Source organism: Nicotiana tabacum, chromosome 7, assembly GCF_000715075.1.
Source record: "Nicotiana tabacum cultivar K326 chromosome 7, ASM71507v2, whole genome shotgun sequence".
Lineage (NCBI taxonomy): Eukaryota > Viridiplantae > Streptophyta > Magnoliopsida > Solanales > Solanaceae > Nicotiana > Nicotiana tabacum.
Window position 1 is genome coordinate 111,084,241 of NC_134086.1, and position 21,259 is coordinate 111,105,499.

General features: G+C 41.5%; 1 protein-coding gene across 1 annotated transcript; it reads left to right on the forward strand.

Annotated features, from left to right (window-relative positions):
* Positions 1-1,268: 1,268 nt before the first annotated feature.
* LOC107783181 (chemocyanin-like) lies at positions 1,269-1,771 on the forward strand. Its single transcript, XM_016604161.2, has 2 exons — positions 1,269-1,392; positions 1,578-1,771. Exons 1-2 carry the CDS (start codon positions 1,269-1,271, stop codon positions 1,769-1,771), a joined length of 318 nt encoding a protein of 105 aa, XP_016459647.2.
* Positions 1,772-21,259: the final 19,488 nt, after the last annotated feature.

Genomic DNA, 21,259 nt, shown 5'->3' on the forward strand with positions numbered 1-21,259 from the left:
TTGGGCTTGTTAGTCTAAGTTCAGGACTTATTGTCCTTAACTTTTGAACTTGTTAGTCTAAGTTTAGGACTTCAAGACCTATTGTCCTTAACTTTTGAACTTGTAACTGTAAGTTCAGGACCTATTGTCCTTAACTTTTGAGCTTGTTAGTCTAAGTTCAGGACCAAGCGTCCTTAACTTTTGAACTTGTAACTCTAAGTTCAGGACCAAATGTCCTTAACTTTTGAACTTGGAACTCGAAGTTCAGGACCAAGTGTCCTTAACTTTTGAACTTGTAACTGTAAGTTCAGGATCCATAACGTAGCAGAAAAACAAAAATACATCACAGAAATCACAAACCGAAATACATCTACCACCATAATTGCATATGATCAAAGATCACGGCTAGTTTAATTAGTGACAAAACTAGCACGTTAATCTTTGAACAATCATAGTGCTTATTCAAGAGTTTCTCAAATTAAGTTTATATATATAACATATAGTAACATTCTTAGCATGGCCTAATACAGAAACAATGGCGGCGGAGTCCACGACAGTCACCACCGGAAAATCCTTCTGTCTCACAGACGGCGGCATAGTTCTTCTCCCTAACACATGAAAGACATAGAAGAAAGGGTAACACAGTCTTTTCATATTAATTTTAATAGACTAGTGGCTACTATTGTTAAGCATTAAAAATACTGGATAAAAAGTAAATATCACTTTAAAAAGTGGCTACCCCACACACAATTTTTACCAAATGAGTAGATTAATTCATCAAGTTCAATAAACAAATACTACTATTTAATTGAAATCCAATATTTTCGAGTATTAACCGTTGAGAGTAATAAATAGCGCACATGTAGGGAATATCTAGTCAATATTAATCTGGACAATCCTTGTATAGAATTACTTTCATCTAAACATATATGTTAGGTTCTATAGTTGAATAATAAATTGTCCTGTTGTCACTTGTCCCCACCAAAAGTCACACTTTTCACCATGCTACATATTAGCAAATTTCATGACATCTACATTGCATAATATAGTCAAAATCCGGAGAAATTAACATTGTTAGCAATAATTGGGCACTCTAGTTAGTGCCACTATAAATAGCCACAAATTCTAACTTAAATTATTCACCTAAGTTTCAAGTCTAAGGACTGCACCTTTTGAAATTCCATCACAACTATACTATATACAGTTTCTACTAAGAGACATAATTATTACTACTAAGTAGAAAAATATCAGGGAAATCAGAAAGGTCTGCAATTTTTTTGGTCATATTTATGGTGTTATTTACAATCCAAATAACAAATGCAACTACTTATAATGTTGGCGATGATGGTGGTTGGGATATGGGCGTTAGCAACTGGCCTAATGGCAAAAATTTCAAGGCCGGCGATGTACTTGGTATGTATAAATTACGTGAATAAAATTATTCGAGCGAGACATAACTCCTTTTGAAAGTTGTTAGAGCAATTTTATTGTCAAAATCCTTTTAAATAAGTTAATCTTATTTATCAAAACGAGAAGTTAATTAAGAACTCTACTAGTATTAGATACTTAATGGCTTTAACATTTTTTTTTTCTTGCAGTATTTAATTACCCTAAAAATGTTCACAGTGTGGTGATAGTGAACAAGGAGAACTATGATAGTTGTACGCCTTCTGGGAAAACATTGACTTCTGGAAATGATAGAGTAACACTTGGCAAGGGCACAAGCTACTTTATTTGTGGGAAGCCAACTCATTGTCAATTTGACCAAAAGATTGCAGTTACTGCTAATTAAATATATTTAAGAGAAGAAAATATAAGAGTGTCGAATTATTGGATCTTAATTTCAATTTTATGATATGAGGAGATATTTCATTGGTGATATTCTAGTTATATCAAAACTTAAAGTTTGAAAATATTCCTCCACATTTAAGTTAAATCAGAAAAAGAACGGTTTGAACTAAATATTAACCTACAAATGAGATAATCGTGCTGGAGTCTTCAAAGATCCATAAATTACATCCTAATTATCATGTAAAGGCAAATATTTCCTTGTTTAACTGCAGAAAATTCTTTTTAACGATAACACATTGAAAAAGAAAAAATGAAATATGACAAGCGTTATTTCAACAATAAATATAGCTGGCTATTTGTGTAAAGATCCTAAGAAGAAAAAAAATGGTATTATCACTTTTAGTCCGCACCAGAAACTATTTACATTTAGTAGTCGAAAAAATGTATAAAACTTGTATAATTTTTGTATATAACATAAAATAATGCATATATATATTCAAAATATCTATAAATTTTATATATATTTTGTTATTATTTTTACAGCGGCTATCCAGTGTCATTTTTTAAAAAAAAAAAAAAACTCCATATAATCATTTTTTGGGCCTAGTTATAACTTTGACCCATTAGACTTCTATTTTGGGGCTTAGTTCAAAATTTCTAATTCTATCCGTTTTAGTTTATGATTCAACATGAAAAATTATATAGTCTCAAAATAATAGTCGAAAAAATTATATATTTTTTGTATATCTATTATCGTGTTATGAAATAAACTAATACCGTACTATCCATTATCGTGTTCTTGAAGGTGAATGCACATCGGTCCAAGTGCGTGAAAAGTTCTAAAATTTCTCGAATTATTGTATATTGACCCCATGGGACTCAAAATAAACTTATAATCACTTAAGTCAAACTTTCATCTTTCCTAAATCCATTTTAGCGATTCTTTAGGAGCTCTAAAGTGCGTGAGGTCTCTACCAAATTAAATCATCTTTTGTTAGATAATGAAACAAAAATCGGTAAAAGATGCACGAAAAGATTAGCAATATCGTCAATTTTAGATCTAATAATGTCAAACTTTTCAATAACTCAATTTAACCCAAACAAAAACAATAACAAACACAGTATAATCTCACAAGTAATTTAGGAAAGGGAAGGAGAAGCTGTTTCTGATAGACCCTCGGCTCAGGATATAACTCAATTTCAATACATCCTTAATATTCGTGGAAACCCTAAAAAAGGAATAGAATTGTGTAATACAACCATCTAATATCAATTGAGCAAATTTCATTTATGGCCAGCTGCTAGAAACTTATATCAGACGCTAGCCACAAAATTACACATTTTATACCCCCAAAACTAATTAAAAGGCTAGCCACCGACCCAACTATCACGGAAATACAGTTCCGTCCTTCATCCAAAAACCACTCTTCTCCAATTTCAACTCAAGTTCCAAAATAAAAAAATGAAATTTAAGATAAGTGTGTACGGTCAAAATCAGGTATGTTCGATTTCGTAGGCTCGAGGGGTCGCTCCGAGAACAAGTTCGAGATAGACGGGGCTCGAGCCCGATGGCGGAGTACAAGACTCGAATATCGAAGTGCTTGATGAACACCGAGGCCAAGTATGACCAACCTCGAGATAATACCATTATGGTTTCATAACAGAAAGAGCGAGATCCCCGCAATGGCCCTAAGATCACGACGTGAATTCCGAAACGGATTTGTACTAGGAGGATAGATAGCTGTATAATAAGATTTATTACTACAATTAGAAGTGTACCTTATTTAAGATTCTCCTACTATATAAAGAGGATCCCAATCATTTGTGATGTATCAATCATTGGCAAAGGAATATACATTCTTCATTTTCATGCTTATTACTCATCAGAATTGTCTTTTAACTTTATTGTTCTTACTGTCCTACCTCGAGGCCATCTCAACTCGAGGTCGAAACTGACTTGCACACTAGTTTGATTTAGCTCATTTCTTTAATTTATACGTTTGATTCCTAGATTATCAGTTGGTATTGGACTAAATCACATATCTTTAATACCTCAATACAAGTTTAATTGTTACTCAGACTTTAGGGTAAATAGTTTGGCACTCACCGTGGGGCTAAGGGTAATAGTGATTGTTTCAATACTGATTTTGATAACACACGTTATTTTCACACTTGTTCTTGTCAAGAATTTTTGTTCTCAGGTTAAAATATGTCAAACTCACAAAATGCACCCGTACATGGCGATGATGGTCTTGGATTTTACGGAAAAAATGATAATGTAGATTCTCCAGGAGTCGATGTACCATCGATTAACCCCGGGGAAGTGTCGGTTGTCAATCTAGTCGATGTTAGTTTACACATTGCTTTGAACGCGAACCTGGGCGCAGATCTCGGAGGAAGCGTATACAGGGAAAGCCAATCTGGTGGCCAAGGAACATAGGGTGTAGGAGATGGAGGAGTTAGCCTCCAAGTAATATTCGAGATGCTACATGCTTAATAGGCCGCTATTGCTCAGCTTCAGAATCAACATAGAACTCCGAGTTTGGTCGAGCTGGAAGTCACTCGTTGTACCAAGCCAGTTCCGGAAAGGACGAGCGGTTACGGATCAGGGACTGATCCTACAGTTATGAAAATGCTCGAGGAGCTCACAAAAAGAATCGAGTCAAGAGAAAAGAAGATCGAAAATAATGACAAAAATGTGAAAACGTACAACTCCCGAGTTGATCAGATACCGGGGCACCCCCGATCTTAAAGGGTTTGGATTCAAAAAAGTTTGTGCATAAGACTTTTCCTCAGAGTGCATCCCTGAAGCCCATTCCAAAGAAGTTTGGTATGCCAGATATATCTAAATATAAAGGGACCACCTATCCTAATGAACATATCATTACGTACATGTGCGAGATAAAGGGGAATGACTTAGAAGACGGTGAGATCGAGTCTGTTTGGTTGAAAAATTTTGGGGAAACTCTATCAAAGGGAGCAATGATTTGGTTTCGCAACTTGCCACTGAACTCCATCAATTTATTTGCCATGTTAGCTAATTATTTTGTGAAGGTGCACGCCGAGGCCATAAAACTTGCAACAAGAAAATCGGACGTTTTCAAGATAAGGCAAAGGGATAACGAAATGCTGAGGGAGTTTGTGTCCCAATTTAAAATGGAGTGAATGGAGTTACCACCGGTCACGGATGATTGGGCCGTTCAAACTTTCACACAGGGTTGAACGAGCGGAGTTCGATAGCGTCACGGCAATTAAAGCAAAATCTGATTGAGTATCCAATTGTAACTTGGGCAGACGTTCATAATCATTATCAATCGATGATTAGGGTCGAGGACGACCAGCTGGGAGCCCCCTCGGGTTCAGTTCATCCAAACAGATTGGTAGTTAAAGCCCCTAGGAATACCGACAGGGAACCGAGATCGAATAGAGAACGGTATCAGCCACATGTCGCAGATCGAAGAAACAATAGTTTGGGGCACAATCCTCATTGGAATGATTGAAGAAATGATCAAGGGAAAAATTCTCGAGGACTTATGAGTAAGAATGGTTTTGATAAACATACCGATCCCATAGAAACGCCTTGGTTATCGGAGTATAATTTTAGTGTCGATGCAACGGGGACTGTATCGGCTATCGGGAGGATCAAAGACTCCAGGTGGCCTAGACCTATACAAACCTATCCTTATCAAAGAAACCCAAACTTGATGTGTAAATATCATGGTACACATGGCCATAGGACCGATGACTGCAGACAACTGAGGGAGGAGGTTGTTCAACGAGGGCCACCTTCGAGAGTTCCTCGGTGATCGATCTAAGAATCACTTCAGAGAAAGATATGCCAACAGAAAGAATGAGCAGGAAGAACTGCAGCATGTAATTCATATGATCACTGGCGGGGTCGATGTTCCACAAGGTCCTATAATCAAGCGTACCAAGGTGTCAATCACTAGAGAAAAGCGGACTCGGAGTTATATGCCTGAAGGCATCCTATCATTCGACGATGAAAAAGCGGAGGGCATTTCTCATCCGTACAACGACGCCCTGATAATTTCTATTTTGTTAAATAAAAATTCAAGTTAAACGTGTTCTAGTGGATCTAGGTAGCTTAGCAAATATAATCAGATCGAGGGTCGTAGAGCAGCTCGGCCTGCAGGACCAAATTGTGCATGTATTTTGAGTCCTAAACGGCTTCAACATAGCAAGCGAAACAATAAAGGGGGAGATAATCCTACCAGTAAACGTGGTCGGGACCAACCAAGATACAAAATCTATGTCATCAAAGGCGACATGAGGTATACTGCACTGCTCGGAAGGCCATGCATCCACAACATAAGGGCAATACCATCGACCTTTCATCAAATGATATAATTCCCGACAATGGATGGTGTGAAAATAGTGTACAGGGAACAGCACGCAGCAAAGGAAATATTTGTAGTCGAAGAGGTGACGCCGATATTAGCACCCTCGACCTTAGGAAAATCGAACATTAAAGATAATGTCATGATCTAAACCGAAGGGTCTCGACGGGAACCCGATGTCTTACTCAACCGAGTACCAACGTAACATATCTTTCTTATCATACTATCATTGGAAACTGGGCCAACATGGCCACAACTTGTAATGTATAATTATAAGTGGGAAAGCACTGTGTCAATGAACCATTTTTCATAAAACATGAATACATATGGGCGTCAAAGCCTCTGATATTGTTTACCATGAAAATGGTAACAACAATTAAATTTATAAATGGAATTCTAAAAATACGTGATCTATTTTTATGCTAGTTGTTAGAGCAGATGATGCTAAGAATATGAAGTTTTCGATAAAATACAATCTAAAACGGGGCAATGATCAAACCGAGGAGCCTGATGTCCTGACTTCGGAATGGTCGATGGAGGACCTCGAGGTCGATATGTGGGCTCGATCTCGAGCTATCGGGGGTAGTTGGGAATCGGATAACAATTAGGATATGATTAAACAAGGCTCTTTATGGCCAATACCAAGCAATAAATAAAGAACAAGTGAGAGAATAGTAAGTGCTAAAGTGCCTCGAGCTAGTAGGAACGGGCAAGTTAGAAAGAAGAAAGAGAGAGAGATATTATTAATCTTGTGGAGGAATAGTTGGAGCAACATCCGCCCCTTACAAAGTAATGTAGGTTCCCTTTACATAGGAGGGGAATCCGGTTATAGTACAACAAGCATTAATTGTAAAGTATGGATATGGGACGGCGAGATGCGACGCTTCGACATCGGCTCTTGATAGGCCGGCTCTATTAGATTTAGTCGTGTGCCTTTGGAGCTTCCCCTTCTGCTCTACCTCGACCTCCGTCTTTTTCGAGTCGGGCCTCGATGATCCCTGAGGGAGGGGACTCGGTCGTAGATCCACGTCCTCGGGGTCTCGTTGCATTCTTTCAAAGTGGCTTGATAGCGAGGAATTAAGTCCTCTAATTTCGCTGCACACATGTAGTCTTCGTGTTTCCCAGAACGAAGCGATGGGAAATGATTCTGACACCTGACTTCATAAGCTTCTTACGGTGACATCGTACCGATGATGCAACCTGTGTCACGAGCTTTTATGGCAACCAGGGTGTCACATGGATTTGTGTATTTTGACATCATTCAATGCATTATCGATTCCCGTCCTCCATTTTTGTGTAGATACCGTCTGTAGGCTTTTGTAATTGTATGTGAGGACCTCTTGAGGGCTGTTGTACATGGATATTTATGAATATGAAGATACTTCCTTGATTTCTGTTTTTGATTCTTGCCTTATTATTGTATGCTCTCGTGCCCTTCGAGGCCTTTGAATGTTTTCCTTTGTCATTGACCGCTGATATCTAACTTGGACGCGAGCATTCTTTTCGATCTTCTACCAATTGACATGGCTCTTTTCTAAGTCCATTATCATACCTCGGACCAAGCCTGAATTGTTCTGATAGACTCAAGCTATCGGGCCCTTTGAGTTGCATGGAGATAGTTCACTGAGTTTCGGAGCCTTCGAGAGTGGTATCCTAAGCGAGGGTCAGCTTCGGGTACCTGGAGGTATGTTTTGAACTTGACGCAGATAGCTTTTTTAAAGCGTAGTGGATAGACTTCCTTTGAGGGGTTGCTTATACTTAGGCATTGCCTCGAGCCCTCCTAGAGTCTTCATGATCGGAGCTTTGCGTGCTCATTGTTCTTTTTAGGAAGAAAAATTATGAGATCGGGTACTTCCTCAAGTTCTATGATGGCATTGAAAGCTTCCCGAAGCCTGACTTCTTTTTTGGCGGAAATCCTCGAGGTTGGGCACTACCTCGAGACTGGAGACAATACAGTTGACTCCATAAGGCCGTACTTCTTGTTGATGGATGCCTCTGGGGTCGGGTACCACTCTAGGAACTACATCAAGGTCGTTGGCCTCCCGGGGCTTACCCTGGATAGGCGAATCGTTGTTGTTTCTTGCATATATGTGGGATGGCTTTTGTTTTTCTTGGGAGATCTCATTATTCTGGATAGTTATACCTCCGCCTTGGCATCGGGTCCTTCGTCTCTTCATGCACAAAAAAAGAGTTGGAGAACGTCTTTGCCTTAGTCTGTCAATTCCACTATAGATATGGTAGCCACTTCGGGGCCGGCCCAGTAGAGAGGAGAAAGTCCCACTCCCAGCGTTCATGATCCGCGCGAGTTCACTCTGAAGGTTGTGTCTTTGATAAGAGAGAAACATCTGGAGTTGGTGAGGAGATACTGCGGATGGAGCGAGGGGATCGCGCTGCAGGTGCTTTCCCGGGATGAGAGTATTAAGGACTTTGCTGATGGATTCTTGAACATATACCTATATCCCTTCGCATTTGATCCCCCTTGACAGGGTCATTCTTGTTTTCTGCTTGGAGTATCGGGTTACTTTGGCGCAGATACATCCGTCGTTCTGGCGAGTGGTGTTGATGATGAGGTTTTTTGTGGAGAAGGCTGGGCTTGAATTCACGCTCAGTCACCTCGTCAGGCTGTACCGGCCCTTCCATCACTGAGGCCTGTTAACCTTGCAGTGTCATTCGTCTACACCCTTTGTTGAACCTCCTTCTACACCCTTTGATGGGACAGGCGACCTTTGAGGTTAGGCTTTCACATATTCTTTAGTTTGCAAAAAGAAGGAGGAAGGCTCAGGAGTACCTTAGGGGAGAAGCCAACTGGGTTAGGAATGCTTGTGGTGAACTGGGGGCTTAGGCGCAAGTTCAAGCTTTGGCTTGAGTGGATATGATTACGAAGCTGGAGTCTGATCTTACGAAGGTCCGGGTCGGAATAATCGATGTTTGGACTGAAGTAGCATTGGGCTGGACCAAGGTTGATGATGAGATGACGATCCATTTGAAGGACGTCGCCAATGTCCGAGCTGAGTTGGAGCGGGTCCTCGATCGTGAGAAGAGGATCGAGGAATATGTTCGTTGTAGATCCCGAAGAGAGGTACTCGAGGATATCGGAGCTAGAGTCTTCATTCTCTCGGAGGATTGGCTCGAGCTAGGGCGGACAAGCGCGATGCTCGGTCCCTCCTTGCTTGCGTCAGGGAGAGGGAATCTGGGGCCGGTAGGCTATAGCCTTTTAGAGCGGAGCGTAGATTTTGCCATTTTTCCATTTTGTACTTGATATTGGCAGAGCATATTTGTAGATGGAGAGCACGCCTTTTGCGTAAATAAGAGAAAACTTTAAGCTTTATCTCTTTTATATCTCTTTCTTCATTGCTTTTGACCAGGCAGGCTAGTTTCAGTGTCCGGCGGGAGCCCTATGGGTATGGAGCTTACTAGATAGGCCCAGAGGCTCTTAAGTGCGCTTTATGACGTGAGTAGGTGTTAGGGCCTTTGTGTTTTGCCCAACTGTTTAGGCCTAGTCTCCGAGTTGGGCCCTGATTCGAGCTTACCTGATCTCCGATCTCCCGCACCTGTGTGGGCGGATGGTGATTGTCTTTATTCCTTGCCCTTGGGCATTTGTGTCTCAACTATCTCGGGTCCAGTCTCCGAGTCACGTTGCAACTTGAGCTTTAATTGACCCTCAAGTTTTTTTGTGTCTGCATGGGCGGGCGACGATGGCCCTTGTGCTTTAGGTTGAAGCGGCCTTTTAAGTGTGTGGCTCGGAGGCTTGTTCAGCTGATGACAATGGCTCTTATGCTTTTGCCCATGGGCATTTTGTAGTTAACTATTTTGGATCTGGTCTCCGAATCTGGTTACGACTCGAGTTTTAATCCTCAAGTTTTCAATTTTCAAGCTGGCGACAGTGGCTCTTATGTTGTTTGGTCATTGAGACCTTTTAGTGTGCGGCCTAGAGGCTCGTTTGGCTGGCGACAATGGCTCTTACATTTTTGCCCGTGGGCATTTTGTAGGATTTTTTTCCTCTCGTTAAGGTATTTTTGAAATGATTTTGCCTGACCCGTCGTCGGTTTTGGAAGAACCTCGATTTTAAGTCGTTAGCGGCGATGTTCGAGCACCTCGAAAGGTTCTTAGCTCGTAGGCTGAGTAGCTCGAAGCCTTGTGTTTTTTGGAGCTGACATGGTCGAAGCTCATTTTCCTGTTGAGGGAAGCCTGTTTTTATTGGTTCTTTTTGAAGTATATTCGAAGTAATGGCCTGCGATTTTGTTAGCGACAGTCGGGCATCCCCAAGTCGTGTTAATTTTGCTGAAGCAGCCATTTTGACCGTAGTCATATGTGCTTGGCCGGAGCCATTTTTTATACCGAGTGATAGTTTAGGCATCTACACCGAGGGTATGCCCTTTCAGGATTCTTACAAATACGACGTATAGCCTAAACTTCGGGATTGAGTTTTATACCTGTAGAAAGGTCTTACAAAACTTTCATGCATGTTGAGGTCTTACAGTTTGTCATGCCTGTTGAGGTCTTACAGTTTGTCATGTCTGTTGAGATCTTACAGTTTTTGTTGCTATGTAGAATGGATCCGGTTACACCGAGTCTGCCCGCTTAGGATCTTACGACCTCGGGTTCTCCAGTATATGGCGATTGGCGACAGCCTCCGAGTCATCGAGTTTTCTTAGGCTCGAAGGCCGTAATTTGTGAGCTCAGAGTTACCTTGTTGGGGCTTTAAGAGCCCGGAGTTCCGACCCTGGGGTCGTGCGGGTGCCAAGTTGTTGATACTAAGTCTCTGAGTACTTCGGGACACATTTGGTGGAGGGATCCCTAACGAGAGTATGATGAAATCCCTTTTTTTGGAGTGTGAGATGATGAAATCCCTTCATTGTTGTGAGCTCGGCCCGCGCGGGCGTGGCTCTTTGGATCGTTTGGTCTGGTACATGATTCCCCACTGAAGCTCAGTCTGCCATTCCCCGTCCCTTCCAAGCAGACGGCGTCTTCCAAAAAAAAGGGTGTCTTTCATCGTTTGATTGCAGAAGAAAGCCTGTGATCTTGTCGGATCCTCCTCAGGGGTACGCTGCTCCGCTAAAAACCTTGCTGGCGAGACCCTCTTTGGGGCAGAAGTTCGGCCAAGGGGAAAGAATGCGGCGGGTTCTGTTAAGGCCTCGAGGTCTTCGGGTATAGTTGGAACTTCCGAACGCCCTGGCCGATTATCTGCATACAGGTTAGTGAAAAAATAACGAAGGAAGGAGGTAGTTTTTATTTACCACGTGACGCATAGGCGATGTTCTGAGGATTGGTACATTACTGCTATTTCAGGGTACGGATTCTAGTACAGCCCTTCGATGTGTTTAATCGGGCTTGACCGACGATGGGGTTTGCTTACCCTTTGACCCATTGGAGAGTATAGATATTGGTGCTGGCGATGCGTCATGTGATGGGGGATTTCCCCTTGCTATGTATTGCTTCTTGCCGATGGTTTTAATTTCATTCCTTGTGTGGGATTTATTTTTTTGGCAAAGTGGGGGTGGCCCTGTCCTCGGGCGATGCGTCCGTGGTCGTCTAGATAGGGTGTCCATGCCTTGCGCCTCCTTTGATGATATGGAACTTGGCGTTCCGGTATGGGCCAGTCATGTCGTACTGAGAAAATGGTCTTTCTCCTTGTCATAGTGATTGTCGTTTAGAATCTGCCAAAGATTTGAGAGGTGGTTGCATTTTGAACCGGCAGTCCGAGCCGCCTCATCATCCTTGGCCCGTCAATGCGGATCGAGCCACCTGTACTTTTGTGTACATGTTTTATTAAAAATGGATCGAGTGAGGAATAAGGTTACCGGTGCGTCATCGTGAGGTCGAGACGAGATCTCGGTACCCTCTTTGCTGAGTGTAAGGGCATCCTTGGGTGTATATCCCTAGACCTGCCTTTCTCCGGTGGCGAGAAATTTTACTCTCCTTTTTACAAGTTCTTAGAAAGGGTCGTCGCTCATCTATTATCGTGGTAATGCGCTGTGGCTCGTTTGCTTCGTTCCTCTTGTCCGCCTTCTGTACTGGGGACTGAACTTGAATTCGGTCGCTCGTCAGTTTCCGGTAGTGATTTTTGTTGAGCATCTTGGCGTCTTTCCTTCGGACTGGTGGCTGTCATCGGCCCCGCGGCCGTGTTTGCTATGTATTTCCCACGTCAGGATGTGATTCCTTTGAGAGGAATTCGGCCGAATTGGTCTGAGCCATTTGACGTCTCCGGTTTTGCCTATGGCAAACACGATGTTAGGTATAGCGATGAGGAAATTGTACTTGGTTGGGTACCTGATCAAGTTTTGTTTGAACTGCCCTAAGATCATCTGTCTTGGCTGTTTGGGCAATGAGTGAAGGCTTGTGTTGCCTAGTCATCCGAGGCTGGGAATAATCTCGTTCTTTCCACCAGGGAATAAGGTGTGAATTCCTGTGGCGTTTCATTCTCCCTTTGTTCGGCCTTGGATATGTCGGGCTCTCTCGTTGGTGCTTTGATGGCATTGGCGCGCGCGTCTACGTAGGAATCTGCCGGTATGGTAGGCGAGTTTACGGGATTGGGCGCTAGGTTATGATGCCATATCATGGTTCCTTTCAAAAGTGTTTCCCTGAACCTCTTCAATAAGGCGGGCTCGAACTCATCATCTTGTGGGTCATCGCCTTTTCCCGCGCACGTATAGGCGGTGATGTGTTCGTTTGGATCTGAGGTCCCGTTGTACTTATGGAGCTTTGGCGTTCTGGACTTCCTTGAAATGGGTTCTGGGGCCGCTTCCTCGGGGAGCGATCGTTGCATGAACCTCCACGAGCCTGATTCGATCATTTTGGTGAGATCCTCAAGTATCTTGATTATGGTAGGGTCGGCTATCGATCCGTTATTGTTTGATCTCTCGGGAACTTGTTCGGCGTGGGGAGCTATTTCCGGTGCTGCTGTGCTGGGAGTCTTCGGATGACTTTGTAACTGAGCGATGGCCAACTGTTGTGCCTGCAACATTTCAAAAATAACATGAAGGCTAACTTCATGTTCTTCCCGGGCTGGGGTTTTTTGGGCTTCCTGTCGGTCGCTATGCCACACGCTTCTATCAGTGTGTGAGGTTTCATCGACCTGTTGTGCGTCCTGTGAGTTCGCATCCGCTAGAATCGGACCGGTGCGTTATCGAGGTTTTGTGGTTGCATTCTTGCAGCCGGAACAGCCACGCCATTTTCTCGGTGGTTTTCGAGGTTATTGTTCTTGATTCTGTTTACCGAGCCAGACATTTTGACATGAAATCAAGAGATCTTGGACAAGAAAAAGTGTGAAAGATAACTTGTGTTTTTGTAGCAAAACCAACAAGAAAATAATCACTATTATTTTTAGCCCCACGGTGGGCACCAAACTGTTTATCGTGAAAATGGTAACAACAATTAAATTTGTAAATGGGATTCTAAAAAGATGTGATCTATTTTTATGCAAGTTGTTAGAGCAGATGATGCTAAGAATATGAAGTTTGACGATAAAATACAAGCTAAAACGGGGCGATGATCAAACCGATGAGCCTGTTGTCCTGGCTTCAGAATGGTCGATGGAGGACCTCGAGGTCGATATCTGGGCTTGATCTCGAGCTATCGGGGGCAGCCGAGAATAGGATAACAGTTAGGATATGATTAAACAAGGATCTTTATGGACAATATCAAGCAATAAATGAAGAATAAGTGAGAGAATAGCAAGTGCTAGAGTGGCCTCGAGCTAGTAGGAATGGAAAGTTAGAGAGAAGAAAGGAGAGAGAGAGAGAGAGAGATATTATTGATCTTGTGGAGGAATAGTTGGAGAACATCCGCCCCTTACAAAGTAGTGTAGTTTCCCTTTATATAGGAGGGGAACCCGGTTATAGTACAACATGCATTAATTGTAAAGTATGGAGATGGTACAGCGAGATGCGATGCTTCGGCATAGGCTCTGGATAGGCCGGCTCTATCATATTTAGTCGTGTGCCTTTGGAGCTTCCCCTTCTGCTCTAGCCTTGACCTCCGTCTTCATCGAGTCGGGCCTCAATGATCCCCGAGGGAGGGGACTCGGTCATGGCTCCACGTCCTCGGGGTCTCGAGGCATTCTTCCGAAGTGGCTTGATAGCGAGGAATTAAGTCCTCTAATTTCGCCGCATACAGATATATTGTACAAAATGAACCTCTGTCTACAAAGCCTCTAAGAGTATTTGACATCAAATGGGATATGGCACCGGCATATCCATAAGTCTATAGCAAAATTCTGACACGATGACTCATAGACTCGGCTGCACTCCGAATGAGGTGTAGTCTTACCAATCCTTCGCTGAATGCTAACCTCGTCTACTATGAGGGCTCATCAAACTGATTGTCTATACGTGTATGCATAAATGTAATGTCCCCAACCAAAGGACTTCAGTACAAATAATGTACCGAGTATGTAAGACACATAAATAAGTATATAAAAGTCATGGAAGAAACATGGAGTAAATGACTCATCCTGTAAGTCTGGATAACTTTGTAAATCATAAAATACTTATAGTGTCATGAATATGCCTATGAATGTCATGTCGTGCATAGGTACATGTGTTCATAACATCATCAAGCCTTTAAGGGCATCCCATCATATCATCTTTGCTACTGTGGGCAAAATTATCAACGTATACCAGCTGATCAGGTGGCGGTGCGCATATAACGTCGTAACCTTTTCCCATTTCCCATATACATATAATATTACATATATATGCATATATAACATCATCTGATCATGGGTAAATGTACATGTATAAATGAGCAATGCATGAGAAGTACGTCAATAAAATCTCTCGGAATGTCATAAAACCATTATGCCTTTGAGTAATATCATGAAGTAAACTTTTTTCAACCTACGTATTTTTTTGAGACCCATGAACAAATGATAGAATAATATGACACATGAGGAATCAAGAACATAAGCACCTCTAATACTTCTATGAATAGAGTCATTTATGAAAGTTGTGCATTTGCTCATTTCGTTTATGTCGTATAGATCATGCCAAAAGAAAGAAGGGATAGCCTTAACATACCTGAGCCAATTTTCTTGACAATCCCTATAACATACTTCAATTGCGCCAAAACATGTAACGATGGATCGGAGTAGGGAAAAATATGTATGACATTCTTCAGAAAGATTGCACCGTACTCCTTAATATTGCAACATCTCATGTTGCTAAGATGCTAAGAGATCTCACTTGAATTTTGTTTCAAAAAAAGATCACGTTACTTAAAGGATGAGAAGGCCCCAGTCCAAGGTGAAGCATGCATTCATCAAGGACGAGGTAACTAAACTTCTTAAAATAGGGTCCATTTGGGAGGTAAAATACCCCAAATGGTTAGTCAATGTAGTTGTAATGCCTCAAAAGGGGAACAATCTTTGAATGTGCGTAGATTACATGGATTTGAACAAGTCATGCCCTAAAGACTCTTTTCCATTGCCTAACATCGATCGCATGATCGATGCCACGGCTGGCCACGAGATCTTTACCTTTCTCAATGCCTATTCCTGGTACAATCAGCTTCAGATGAACCCGAAAGACCAGGAGCTACATACCAACGCCTAGTTAACAAAATATTTGAGGAAACGATAGGTAAATCAATGGAAGTTTACATTGACGATATGTAGTTAAGTCTCTGCGCAAAGAGGACAATTTGACTCATTTGCAGGAAATATTCAAAATCTTGGGGAAGTACAACATGAAACTTAACCCCGAAAAATATTCCTTCGGGGTTGGATCGAGAAAATTCCTCAGCTTCATGGTATCAAATTGGGAAATCGAAATCAACCCCGCTAAGATTAAGGCCATCGAGGATATCACCATCATAAATAGTGTGAAAGCAGTACAAAGGCTAACCAGACGGATAGCTACCTTCGACCGATTCATTTCAAGGTCATCAGATCGAAGCTATAGGTTCTTTTCTTTGCTCAAAAAGAAAAATGATGTCGCATGGACCCTGGAATGTCATCAAGCATTGGAGGAATTGAAACAATACTTATCGAACCCACCTCTATTCCACACTCCGAAGGTAGATGAGAAGTTGTATTTATACTTGGCACTGTCTGAAATAGCGGCAAGTGGTGTACTGGTTCGGGAAGATCAAGGTACGCAATTTTCTATTTATTACGTAAGTCGTACCTTAGAAGATGCAGAAACTAGGTATCCTGTCACACCCCAAGCTCGGGAGGCGCGACCGGCGCTCAATCGAGGGAACCCAACTGAGCAAGCCTTTTTGACACCTTTTATCCAACTCACTATGATCAAGAAACCATGCTTTCATTTAAGTTAGACAGTAAGAAAGATCAGTCATACAACATCACTAGTTCATTTTCTATTACAGCCTTTAAACCATAGTTATATTCCTATAATACTATGCAGTTACAGTTTAGAAGAAACAAGAGTTTAGAAATACAACATAGTCTAGTGACCCATCCAATACCCGAACATAACCCACACAAACGTCTACGGAGCCTCTAAGGATACAAAAGACAGTTATGATAACGCCGGCAACAAGGCCCCGGCTATATCTCAAAAGTAGAAATTTTATAACAAAAGGTGTACAGCATAACCCCTAAAGGAAAGGGGCTCAACAAAACTTCTGAGAGGAGGATACTCCGCTACCTGCGATCAGCATTGTCTGCTATAGAACCACCTACATTCATTCAAAAATGTAGCGCCCCGGGCAAAAGGGATGTTAGTATTATGGAATAGTACTAGTATGTATAACTAAACACAATCTCATTAGAAAGAACTATCATACAAGAACAAGGAATTCATAAGTATCAATCAAAAGTTTTAAACGATCACCACATCATCAAATAAAAGAATCATATAATTGTCACTTTCCATAGCTTTAGGTTGGGGCATTTAATACTATTCATCATCATTCATAATTCCACCGCTTTCTTATGCGGAGTCCGCTCACGACCCGATCGGCTAGGTTGCCTCATTTGACACATGTATCTCAATCACCATTTCATTCTCATTTTTCGGATTCAATATCAGCACAATACCACCATGTGTGCGGCATGGTGTCCAATCACAGCCTGATCAGCTAGGCCGTCTTCCCAAGAGGTTGCTCCTTTTTTTCATTAATCATCTCATCTCAATCTTTATCACACATATATCAATTCGTGGCACTTGGGGCCACAATTATCATATCATGCTTGCCACTAGGCCATGTTTCAAATCATTTCCACTTTCAATGTTAACCTTGCAATTTAGGATAATAGGCACATACAAGAGCAATTCAAGTTGTAAGCATAGATAAGATTTCACATAGTTAGCATGACAATCTCAGTTTTAATCTTGACTTGAAGTCTAGGCATTTTGACACATGGTTCATATTCTTCACACATCTTTAAATTATCAAGAATAGTATATTGAACACATTGAGGCACACCTTTCACGTATATATAATTGTAAAACCAATTCATGTGAAATAAAAATCAATACATCAATCCAATTTCAGTTTTTTATCATTTGCATATACACCAACGGAGCTCAATTTCTAAAAAGATGGGGTTTTAGCCATACATACCTTAATAGAGCTTTCTCTAAATTCTTACAAAATTCCGGAACTCTTAGCAACTTCAATCTATTTTATGAGAATTATAAGTTGAACCAAAAATTAGAGACATAATTAAGATTCTAGCTCATTTGAGTATATTATCGAGCACTAAGTGTGCATTATGATTTTAGGTCCCTTTTGTGAGAGATTTTTATCATTTTACACCCCAATTGATGTATTTTTAACTCACAATCTCCCCATACCCTATTATTATTTATGCATGCAAAATAATCAATCCTTATACCCATGAACCCACTTGTTAATCACTTATTTTAATAGAAATTTTGAAATCATAGATTAGGGCACAAGTTCTTACCTCTTAGGATGAAGGTCTAGCAAATTTTACTTGAATGTCTTCAAAGATTTGGGCAAGGATTGTAGTGACTTGGTATGAGTTAGTTTCTCCCTCTAGAACTCCCTCTCACTCTATTTGCAGTAAAATAGCATAAAATGGGTCTAATGGGGTATTTTTAATGGGATGGAGTCGGGTTTTAAAAGTTAGAAAATAGGAACCCCGACACAATCTGCGATCCCATAATTGACATGCGGCCCGCAAAAAGGGACCGCAAAATGGCCTCCAAAACATGAACAAACTGGTCGGGTATACGACAAGAATGCGGTCCACATACTTGTTCTGCGGTCGCATAACGTACCGCAGAACTGCCTCTCGCAAAATTCCAAGAAGATTATGCGATGAGTATGCGGCCCGCATATTGATTATGCAATCGCATAATTGGCCGCATAGTTGACTTCAAAATTAACCATCAAACTGTTTCACTCTGCGACGACTATGCGATCCGCATAGCTATTATGCGACCGCATAATGGACCGCAGAAATGCGCTCTTCTGAAAAACATTATTTCTTAACTATTTAATGCACAGATCAATCGCCGCGAAGAATTTTACAAATTTCTAACACATATTCCTAACTTGGCACTACGAGATCTCAGGTTTTTGAGCAAAAATTTTCACGGGGCCTTACATATCCACACTTAGAGAAATTGGCACTTGCATTAATAAATGCATCTAGAAAACTAAAGCCATATTTCCAGTGTCACCCCAGATGAGCGATAACAACTTATCCACTCCGAAATGTTTTGCACAAGCCTGAGTTATCGGGTCGATTGGCCAAATGGGTCGTCGAACTTGGAGGGTACGATATTGAATATAAACTCCGAACAACCATCAAGTCCCAAATTTTAGAACACTTCGTGGCCGATTTTATACCTGCCCTCGTACCCGAAGTGGAAAAGGAACTTCTATTAAAATTAGGTACATCATCGGGGGTATGGACCCTCTTCACGGACGGTGCCTCAAATGTGAAAGGGTCCGGGCTTGGCATTGTTTTGAAGCCACCCACGGCTAGCACTATTAGACAATCTATCAAAACTTTTAGGTTGACTAACAATAAGGCCGAGTATGAGGCCATGATTGCAGGTCTCGAGCTAGCTAAAAGCTTAGGGGAAGAAGTCATTGAAGCCAAGTGTGACTCCTTGTTGGTGGTGAATCAAGTAAATAAAAGCTTCAAAGTTCGGGAGGATAGAATGCAAAGGTAACAAGTTACAGGTGACATTGCATCACTTCAAGGAATGGACTCTAGATCACGGAGCTCGAGAACAAAACAGTGAGGCCGATGCACTTGCAAATTTGGGATCATCAATTGAAGAAGACAATATTATCTCAGGGACTGTCTTCTAATTATCGAGATCTGTGGTCGAAGAGGGTTACACTGAGATAAATTTTACAAGCTTGACATGTGATTGGAGGGACAAATATATTGAATATTTGAAGAATGGAAAACTCTCATCGGACCCTAAAGAATCAAGAACCCTGCGAACCAAAGTAGCCCGATTCACATTGGATGAAGATGGAACATTATGCAGGAGGACCTTAGATGGACTGTTAGCGGTATGTTTAGGACCGGGGGACACCGATTATGTTCTACGAGAAGTCCACGAAGGCACTTGTGGGAACCACTCTGGTGCTAATTCTTTGATTCACAAAATCATCAGAGTAGGTTACTACTGGGATAGCATGGAAAAAGACACTAAGGAGTTTGATCGAAAATGTGATAAATGCCAAAGGTTTGCACCGATAATCCATCATCCCGGAGAGCAACTTCATTTAGTACTATCCCCGTGGCCATTCATGAAATGGGGGATGGATATCATCGGCCCTCTACTAATAGCCCTAGGTAAAGCTAAATTCATTTTGTTTATGACTGACTACTTTTCTAAATGGGTGGAAGCACAGGCTTTCGAGAAGGTCAGAGAAAAAGAAGTTATAGACTTCATCTGGGATCACATCGTGTGTCGATTTGGGATAACTGCTGAAATCGTATGCGACAACGGAAAGCAATTCATCGGCAGCAAGGTAACAAAGTTCCTTGAAGAACGCAAGATAAAAAGGATCATATCGACGCCATATCACCCAAGCGCAAACGGACAGGCCGAGTCGACGAACAAGACAATTATCCAAAACTTAAAGAAAAGGTTAAGCGACGCTAAGGGGAAATGGAGAGATGTCCTACATGAAGTCCTTTGGGTTTATCGAATGACATCAAAGTCCAGCATGGGGGCAACCCCGTTGTCCTTAGTATACGGCTCTGAGTCCTTAATCCCAATCAAGGTCGAGGAAACTAGTGCCAGATTTCGGAATGCAACAGAGGAATCAAATCACGAGACTATGAATACTAGTCTCGAGTTGTTGGATGAAAAACAAGAAGTTGCACTTGTTCGGATGTACACACAGAAGTAGAGAGAGATTTTAATAGAAGGACCATCCTTCGCCACTTCGGAATCGGGACTTAGTTCTAAGGAAAGTCACCCTCAATACTCGAGACCCAAACGAAGGTAAACTAGGCCCGAATTGGGAAGGACCATATCGAGTCATTGGTATCATCGGAAAGGGATCTTACAAACTTGGCATGATGAAAGGTGAATCAATTGGAATGTGTCACTATTCAAACGATATTATTGCTGAGGTATGACTTTTCCCTTTTCCATTTGTATTCGATACTAAATTATTGCAGGTGTTTGATCAAGGCATTGAGGAAACGTTTTAACACGAAGATCTTAGGTTTTAAAGCACGCGTTGCACTCATTTTCCCTTAGTCCGATTTTTATCCCAAATGGGTTTTTCCGGCAGGTTTTTAACGAGGCAACAACTATGTTCTACCTAGGAGAATTCAACAGTAACCAAAGTTTATTTTCAATCAACCTCGAATATTGGGGAGCATCACCCTCGGAGGTTATATTTTCAAGAAAAATACTTCACGCCAAAAAGGGTCTTGATAGGAAAACTTTGTAATGGGCCAAACGGTCGGATGAACCATGTCCATATAGAATAGTCGAGCCCAATGGAAAAACATGTACGCATGTATGAATTATTCAAAGAAGCATTCTTTCTATATAAAACATTTTGTGTCTCAAAGAAATTTGCTACTATACGAGCTCCATACTTGTGATTCTGTGAGAAATGGCTCAAGGGACAAAACGTAAATATACCTCGAATACTCGGGGATTGTCGTCGATAGTCAAACACATTCGGGTTATCTAAACTCAGGTTCATAAGAC

Excerpts from the sequence above, each read along its gene's own strand:
- LOC107783181 (XM_016604161.2), top strand. The coding sequence starts at position 1,269 with ATGGTGTTATTTACAATCCAAATAACAAATGCAACTACTTATAATGTT. Across the intron at positions 1,393-1,577 it reads CAAGGCCGGCGATGTACTTG|TATTTAATTACCCTAAAAAT; the intron begins GTATGTATAAAT and ends TTTTTCTTGCAG.